General features: G+C 47.7%; 2 protein-coding genes across 2 annotated transcripts; both read right to left on the bottom strand.

The window, feature by feature from the left end:
• Positions 1 to 689: 689 nt before the first annotated feature.
• On the bottom strand, positions 690 to 850 carry Pmar_PMAR019797 (hypothetical protein; the record flags this gene model as incomplete). The annotated part of the gene is made up of 1 exon (XM_002767884.1): positions 690 to 850. A coding segment is annotated over one exon (161 nt), but the record flags the coding sequence as incomplete, so codon positions are not given.
• Positions 851 to 1360: 510 nt separating this feature from the next.
• Pmar_PMAR019798 (conserved hypothetical protein) lies at positions 1361 to 6998 on the bottom strand (the record flags this gene model as incomplete). The annotated part of the gene is made up of 18 exons (XM_002767885.1): positions 6647 to 6998; positions 6424 to 6590; positions 6206 to 6329; positions 5964 to 6159; positions 5628 to 5764; positions 5502 to 5583; positions 4173 to 4320; positions 3892 to 4132; positions 3517 to 3706; positions 3392 to 3467; positions 2939 to 3090; positions 2760 to 2880; positions 2500 to 2622; positions 2244 to 2393; positions 2055 to 2191; positions 1793 to 1997; positions 1666 to 1742; positions 1361 to 1601 (listed from the first exon to the last, which is right to left on the bottom strand). Exons 1-18 carry the CDS (start codon positions 6957 to 6959, stop codon positions 1361 to 1363), a joined length of 2880 nt encoding a protein of 959 aa, XP_002767931.1. The 5' UTR covers positions 6960 to 6998.
• Positions 6999 to 9556: the final 2558 nt, after the last annotated feature.

A 9556-nucleotide genomic window follows, 5' to 3' on the forward strand; every position in this document is an offset into this window, starting at 1 on the left:
ATATTCTGTTATTATCCCTCACCTGCCATTCCGGAGCCATACCGGCCACTCAGGACGCTGACGTGGAGGGCGAACTGGATGGGGATCATTGGCAGTCGCCTCGGCTTCATGAAGAGATGCCTCGATTTCCGAGACCTTAGGCATGTAAGCCAACAGAGCCGCCAATTGTTTCTGACAAGGTCATCATGATTACTTCGGAAACGTTCCCTGATGGCTGCGATAGATAATGGTGTAATCTACCTCCCTTATAAGTCGCAAAAGCGGGGATTCTCCGGCAGTCTCCACTTCACAGTCTGGACAATACCAACAGCTGTCGCTATTCGCGAGGCCATTCCAGTACTCTTCCCCCAGCCACCGACTCAGGCACACTCTACAAGCCAGAAGTGGTACAAGCCCTCCTCATTATTATCACTGGTGGCTACCTGCATAGCGCCTTGATGCACTTGTCGCACTGGAGTATCTCCCCTCCTTCACCACAAAGTCTACAGTAGATCTGACGAGAAGCAAGGTGATAGACGATAACTCCTCAATTATGAGAACAGGGTCTTTGCTGTTCACACTGCTGACTAGCAGGGCCCCATTCACACATGGTCATCCCCAGAGAGCACTACCCGGCAAGACCAAGGGTGCTACGACTGCATCTGTGTTGGTCTCTAGAAGACCAACAGCCCAGGTAGTTCATGCCTTACTTCCTTAGCATCATCACAATCTCGTTCCCAACCAGTGTGAATGAACTTTCGAGGTATGCCTTGTGATGCCTTCTCAGCTAGCGATGTATCCGGGTCCAGGTAATCGAGGCACCTCACACATGTGCCGATGTCGTTGAACAGGGGATGCTCGCGGAGATGCGCTGAAGTGACGAGCTCAATGGCTACCAACAACATGTGATAAAGTAAGAGGCTGAGCCTCATGCGCTGAGCTACTTGCTATCACGGTGTAGTATCCCACACTAGATTGGCTTTCATGTGATAGAAGGCATGCAACCCAATTCATAAATCGTACGCTAGAGGACCATCAGTACGCAGCCACCTTCCCACCAACTCACCAACTTCACAGCCACATCCACTACAAGGCACAACCGAGGCCAGGCATTCCGTTGTGAGGAGCTCATGCAACCGGTTGCTCTCAGTATCAGACCTGTCAGCATTGCTTGTTGCCATAACAGATTGGGAATACATTCTCCGACAACTTTCCGAATGGCCTACTTCTCCTGCTGGTGCTGTTGGACTCCAAGTCCGGGATCCTCACAAGTATCATGCGAGTCCACGATACTCTCAGGCCCGGGTGACACTGGTGCGCCATCGACAGTGCTCCTGTCGGGCGGCGGCGAAGGGAGCGTCTGAGCGAATAATTGGGCAACTCAGTCCAGTACGTCACCAACCCTTCGCATTTCCTCTTCAATAACATCATCGAGGACACGGTACAGAACAGGCTCAGCATTCACGTTATCTTCATCCTGCGCCTCCTCACACGTGCCAGCTCTGTTCTCTACGGCTTGGGCACCTTCGACAGAATCATCTTCTGGTGCAGCAGCGAAGGGATCTGTCATGGCAAGAACCAGAGGCCCTCTATCATCACCACTCACGATCAACATGAGCCAACTGAACCCAACAACTATCACAATAGCATGAAGGACATCACTGATTGGCCCTGCATGTTCACTACAACTCAGTTTGCCCATCCTCCCGTACACCACTCACCGTCCTGGCAAGAGCTTGCAATGCTGAGAGGCCACCGCGTAACTAAGCTCAGCCAGAGCTCGATAGAGCTATCGATCGCGGAGGCGCACTACGTCAATTTTCTCTATCTCGTTGTGTAAGCTTTCCAAGCGCTTCAACCGTAGTCGTTGTGTTTCAACGGTTGTCTTGAAATTCGCCACCTCCTCTGCATGCCGCTCCCTGTCCTCGCTGTATGTTTGCTTCAACCGCTCTAGCTCCTCCACTGCCAGGGATTTCTCCTTCCTCAACAACTCAGCGTCACCAGCCTCCTTCCGAAACCTATACGATGCCCAGAAGGACGTGCTAATCTCATAGCCGCCACCGCTGTTGCCGTACTTCAGAGCTTCATCATGTGCTGTGTCCAGAAGCTGCTGTGCTTCGGCATTCCGTCGCTTCAATCGATCATTCTCTTGCACTACCCTATCCAACTGCGACGTCTTCATCAAGTCCAGCTCAGCTCTCAGACGACACACCTGATGCCCGCTGCTGCTGCGGCTGACCACCACTGGGCTGTCCAAGCCCTACCTCATCCCTTGACTTGGCTGCCTCTCCTTGTTCTCCCATCAGCAACGTTCTCGCCTCCTTCACTTCTCGCTTTAGAGTTTCGACTTGCATCTGCGTCTTTGAATATATCATCCACTTGCCGTAATCACCCAAAACAGGAGCGCGATAGAACTATCCACAAGAAACGCTGGGCGCAGAGAGGATTCCCAGGTACCGAATTCGCTGCTGGGGATATCGTCACTAATGGACGACATGTCTGCCCATCAGCCTCCCTTACACATTCCTTCTCCGACCGCATTTTCACGAGGAACTCGTCCATTTCCTCCCTCAACTTTTTCAACTCTTTTTCAGCTGCTTGTCTATTGCAACACTCGCGATCTCCTCGAGACATCTGCTCCGCCTGACTGCGATGACTAGATGATTATCGAGGGATCGACTATACGAGATATGCGAATCCCTCAAGAGCATTCACGCCCATATTCCCATGTTGGCCATATATCCAACATGCAGACCAGCGCTTGATGCCAGAAAGTCTACCTTCTCCGCTACAGTCCGTTCCAGCTCCTTCCTACACTCAGCGAGCTTCGCCTTTACTGTCGGTAACTGCTCGGTCTCTCCTCGGAGTTTCTCACACTCCTTATGCAAGGTGGTCAACTCCCTGGCAGTGCCAAATCCGTGGCACGCGGTCACTCTCGTGAGCACTTTTATGCACCTACTTTTCCGCCGCTTCGAGCCTCTCTTCTGCCGCCACTCTTCCCTCCCTTTCAACATCGCAGATGCGCCTCAGATTCTCACACTCTTCATCGAGCTCTCTTGCTCGACGTTCAAGTGTCGTTTCATCATGCCTGACTACATCCCGGGCAGCTACCTATATGCATTTATTGGATTATCAGTTTTGGTAAGGGCTGCTGGCTTCCACGTCATCACAGTTTCGACCAATTCAGAAAGCCCCAACGGACCATTCGTTTCGTGTCTTATTTCGCCAACACACGAGTCATACACTGACGAGTAGAGCCGGTACACACAAATCGCTGCAGAGTTAGGGTCGCCGCTATCTGTATGTCTGCTAACACCAAAACCGCGTTCGAGACTCTAAGACCCGGACAGTCGTCGATCTTATAGATGAGTCGATGAGCTGGCTGCAACTAAATGGAGCCTGGCCGACCTACACGAGTCTCCATTAATTGCAGAGCCTTCTCACGTTCATCCAATAACGCTCGACAAGATGAGATCTCAGCCATCAACCTGTGCATCTCGCGTTATACAAGGACCCCTCAAATTCGACACATATCACTTGTGCAATTCACCGTCTCCCTGCTCTATGATATCCCTGAGGCGCCTCTCAGAATGGACCCTCTCAGCCCAGATAGTGTCCGCTTCCTCATCTGCCATCTTCAGTTGCTTTTTGGTGCACTCTAATTCCTTAGCCAACTTCTCTATTCTGCTTTGGGCATCTAAGTTGAGCTCTGCCACCGATTTCTCACCTACCAACAACATCAAGCTGAAGTAACCGAACTAGGGCAAATTCTAGCAATGACCCCCTCAGCACTCCTCTGTTGAATTCGTCAACACTCGGAGGTACAACAACTACTCTCAGAAGGTATTCGAGACCAGACAGTAACACTGCTCAGCAGATACTATCCGATCACAGTCGAGCGTCGATTCGTACTTTCAATTTTCTGCTTGTCAAGTTTCTTCCTCAACTCTGCCATTCCTGTTCGTTCCTCAGCCAGAACTTTCTTTAGTTCACTTATCTCTCGTTTCGAAGCCTCCAAGCCCTCAGTTGCTGCCTCTCGACACACTCCAACTGACTGCGCTGCCTGATGGCTTTGCTCAGGCCCTACCCGAGGAGCTACGGTGACCTCCGCCTTCTTCAACAATAGTGAGTTCTCTAAGGAAAGTAATTGCACCTACCCAAAAGACATGCGTTTGACCAACATCGACACATACCTGCTTCCTGAGGCTCTCGATCAACATAGCCTCCTCGTTCGAGTACTGTGACGGGGCATCAGTTACCCTCCGAGACTCAGCCGCTCGCATCAAAAGACAACGACAGAAGTAACGGGAAGCAGGAACGCCCAAAAATCGATTCACATCACTGAAAAGATTTACAACACAACGCACGTGTATGATGAGACAGCACGGATAATATAGGGTGAAAAAGGGGTCATCAGACTAGAGTGATAATAGCGGTAATATGTAGATAATGAAACGATTGATTCCCTACTTATACTAACACCATCGAAACTCAGTCTATACCCGCGTACCTTCGGATTTGCAGCGAGACTAGTAGATGATCATGAAAATGACGGCGCTAGGAATGCTGCACTAAAAATACTGCCCTACCATACGGGCATTGAAAAGTTATGGTGACACATATCGTGATATAAGTAAGGGCATAATCAGACCATGAAAAGTGAGACAGATATAAGTTGTGTACTGTCACCACCCACGGATCTATGAAAAAATATGAACCGTACCATCCAGCAATTACTGTTGGGAACGGCTATAGATAGCAACTAATTGATAGATTCCTCAACGATTAATGACAACACTTGTACATGATCGTTTGGATAAAACCGATAACACCTCTGCCATTACTCGATTAGAGGCGATTGAGATTCAGCACGTTCAACGCTCGAGGTCCCTCCATAACATGCTACACATGATCTACAACATTACGGTTACAACTATGACACTACAAGAACCAATAGTCAATACAATATCTACAATATTCTCTTGCAGCTCTATGATGGGAGAACGACGCTGTCAGGCTGGGCAAAATAAGAGGAGGGGGAGAAGCACGACAACAGCTCGAGCACTGTAGTTGTTCATAAGGAACCCCTTTATAACCAACATAAAGAACAATAATACAGCGCTCGTATGCTCCCGCATCGCAATGACGGAGCTACCACAAGCAACCATGATGATGTTGATGGAGTGTCACGAGCCAATACCTCTCAAGTAGGTAGATTGAAAAAAAACAGATGATATAGTGGTCGGGCGTACACCAGTAGGAGTAGCAACCAGGCAATCAGCAGCAGCCAAGACACAACGACAAGCAGAAGGAACAGTGCATGATGCACTGTACCATGTACAATGAGAGTGTGACAATCAAATTCATAGTAATCCTCCGACAACGACTTCCCAAAGTGGAGACGGTGGTACGGAAATGGCTATCTGTTGATATCATCTCTATCACTGATGATGCCGGCACTTAGGAAGCGGCAAGATATGAGATGAGGACCAAAGCTCTATGATGATTCCCTGACAACACACGCAGTGAAGCATGGCCTCGACACATTCTCCACTTCGTTCTTGTACGCTATGTACTCTTCCGGTGCTACGTACAAACGATAATCTGACGAAAATGTGGCACCGCCGAGGTTCGAACCCGGGTCTCACGGATCATTTCGAGAAATGAGGCTTCCAACGAGTTAAGCTCTCTGGTACACACCCCTCCAACTTCAGCGTATCTTTTATTCGCGTAATAACAGTCGTCGTAATACTTAGCGGCCAAAGTTAAAGCTGTCAGAAACAATCTAAACACATCCATTGCACACTCACAATGTCACCATAACTGACCCTCTACTTCCAACTTCAACCAAACATGCTAATTCCAACCACATCACGCCCGAGAGTCCTCCGATGAAATCAACGCTACAACACATACCCAAGTCCTCAGATAGCCTCGAACTAGAGCGCCTACTTTTCTCTGCAATAGATACTCCAGGGTCTTACCTGTGCACATTCAAGCGTGTGATGTTGAAAATTGTGGTATGTTCTTGACCAGTGACCGTGACATCAACATCAGTGTCCTCCGAATGAGACGATTCCTTCACAGCACGATCCAAATACACCAAAGCAATCACAAAGCATTCGCCGGAGCAGTGGAAGAACTTCGATAATCGTATAAGATAATCGGAAATTGAGATACCTGTCCAAGAGCATCAGATAGCTTAATACATGTAGATGAACCTCACTTGGAACAGCGACCGAATGGAACCGAGATCGCACAGGTTTGTTGTTGTTGCTGTTCGCCATGCTCTTCTCTCTCTCTTCTCCCAGCACAATAAGGTGGTCCAAGACTCTCGACAAAGACGGCAACTGAGAATAAACCACCACAAGTTGCACACTCAGCAGTATTCGACACGTCGCTAGCAATAAAGACGATGATGTAGTGATGATCAGGTTTACTCACAAAGCAGTCAATATCTGTTCGGTCCGGAATGTCTCGAGATGATATACCGCGTGGGTACTCCTCTTCAGAGTCGTCATGCTCGAAGCCCAGACGACCGTCAGAGGTATCTTGTGGGCTCGAACAAGGTTGAGTCGATGCTTTGGTACTCGGACCACTCGTCCCCGTACCTGCCAAGAGGCAACCTGCCAAGACGCGAACTGAACTCATCACTTGTCGGGTTTACTTTCGGGTGATGTCGTAACATTGAGTATCGATCGACAAGCATATGCGTCGCCTCTAGTTGTTGCTCGCAACCATCTGTCACTATAAGAGGCGTAAGATGAGGACGGAAAGCTACAGCAAGCCGCCATAGCGCCGCAGTCGGCCTTCTCAACTCGCTTGAACGTGGTCTTGGTCTCCATCATTGTAGAGTATCTTCGCAGTAGCGTGGTATGTGGATCCCTGCTATTATTCTGACGGGTCCTTTCATGACAAAATCTCTCGCGGTCCTTATTGCCAACCCAAGAACGAGGTGATATGAAGGCCATTGCAGACATTATCGAAAGCCAGTCGACAGACGACGGAGTTGAAAACCTACAACTTCACACACCGTTTCGGAGACTACCCCAGAACCGACCATAACCAGTGACATGCCAGAAGCACCGCCTGTTGCTACGATCGATTTACCAACACGGTAGACACGTATTCAGGTGAGAACTACTAACTTGATACCTCTGACAATAACAAACTATCTCGAGTCCTCTACTTTGAAAAGTAGTGGAGCAGCACGCCTGCGAGAGTACACACGTACACGTAATAGAGGATTCGTATCGACAATAAGATCCTCATTGGGCACCCGCGCCCACCATTCTTATGACTTTAATTGTCGTGGAACTCAAAGACAATGCGCATATTGAAAATTCTGTCTTAACAGTAACGATGATCGCACTGATAGGAAAAGTGCCACTAGTGATGGACACCTCGTTATGATTATGATGACTAGTTCGATTTCATCTATCTTGTCACAACTCTCTATTGCCTCGGTCCAGGAACCGACTATCGAAGAAACCGTACCGAGGCTTCAACAACGAAGTCGACAGAGAAAAACTACCACGAAGTACTACAGTAAAATAAACTATTTTCCATATTAACAACTCCAATTGTTCATACCTATCACCATGAAGACGACCAATCATAATAGACATGACCAGACATATTCAAAAAGCATCCTTGACCACTGTTATTCGTATGAGACACACGACTCTCAGGAGAGCTCGAGTTAGACGGTGCTGAGTGCCCGACATCACAGTTTATGGTTGCACACGAGTTGGCACATCGTGCACCATAACAAGGAAACGGGGAAAGAGCAGTCATCCATCAGAATAAGGTTTTTCCGATGCCCTGGGACAACTATGCTCAGCGGCCACTACTTGAGATGAGATGGCCAGAGTAGCAGCAATAGACCAACTAATGTACCGACGACGCACTCTTTCAACAGAAGAGACCAATCGGCTCTATCGAGAAGACGACGGAGCGAAGCATGCCGAGCTGAATGAGTACATAGACCAGAATTCCAAAAACTAGCAAGGCAGGCTACCATCAGCATGGAGCCTCGCACATCGAGTCTGTTAGCAATGATCATCAGAGCAAATAACGTGATAAGAGATGCAGGTGACCTCAAGTAGGAGTGAAAAAGTTCGGTCATTCTAAGGACCACGAGAGGACCGACACCGACAATATAAATTAAGTGGTTTCTTCAACACATCCGACAGCGTTCTCTACCAAAAAGCTAGATACAAAGACAAACCATGTACTCGATGATTATTGTGATGATAACGGATGATACTCAAGCATGAGAATAGACCAGTGATGAGCCTAGTAGTAGAAATCATAACTCTTCAAGTAATCATCATCTGTGAAATATGCAGCCAATACTGCAAAATTATGATGAAATAGATGTTGGAACGAGTGTTTCTGACTACTACAGCGAACTCGTAGCAACGAGGAAAAGTGAGATGATAACGAGCCACTCTGGAGATGCATCCCAGAGTTAACCGGTAGAAGAAGAAAATTGGAGCATGAACGACGAAAAGCGACCGACCGATCTCGAATATTAACATGTACCGAAGTGCGACACTGACCATCATATAACACTATCATTTATAAGCCCTTTTTAGTAATCCTACTTCTTCCTACACGTATGACAATAACCTCTAATGATAATGAGGCCTTCACCAACACTGTGACGGTCTAGAAATAAGACATGCTCACCACGAAACACTCTCGTGGAAGCAATGACGATAGTACTAACTAGTGATAGTGTAGTAAGCTCAGACATCCTAGTTGGATGCAGAGTACATGAAGTAATGCAGACAACCACAAATGCTGTGACCGCGAAGACGATCAAAAGCACTGATGAGGAAAGGGGATCTCTCCCCGCACTTTGCGCAGTAATCATATATGCGCGATTAGTCGATCAGCGTATGAGTGCTTGTACTGGTCGCTGCAGTAATGTTACAATAAGACACGGAATGGAAGACGTTATGGAATATGATGTTTTATATTCAACAGAGACAGCGACAATACAGTGGAGAATTATAGCAAAATAACTCCAGTAATAAGACACTTAACTTTACATGATGACTTCCAATGTCCGTGATAAACACATAGTAGTGCTCATGAGGACAAGGGGCGAGTTGAAGAGTGCATCATCAATTGAGATAGTAATATTCATCGGGACCGTTGTGTCACGCACAAAGCCATATTAGAATAACTCATTATCCGACTTACCCGACACGTTACCAGGTGTATTATCATCGACAATCCACGAAGAAGTTGTGGATTCGCTGCAAGTTCGACTTAAACACCGTTTGCCATCAACATCATGCAAAGGGATTGTTGCTACCGGGCTCACACTGAAAATGAGCTCCCAATAGCACACGTATTCTTCTGGTCCCACATAAAGCGAGAAGTCTGAAATGACAGCACAATATGCAACACCAATACTGAATCGGGGAAGTTCAACTTACCGACGAGCTTGAGCATCGTAGCCTCTAGGCCATTAAGCTCAGCAGTCGAAGTCAGACATCCAACCTCTGCATATCTTCTATTAGCATAGTAGAAATCATCATTGAACTTGACAGCTAGTAGTAGG

Source organism: Perkinsus marinus, assembly GCF_000006405.1.
Source record: "Perkinsus marinus ATCC 50983 genomic scaffold scf_1104296969616, whole genome shotgun sequence".
NCBI lineage: Eukaryota > Perkinsozoa > Perkinsida > Perkinsidae > Perkinsus > Perkinsus marinus.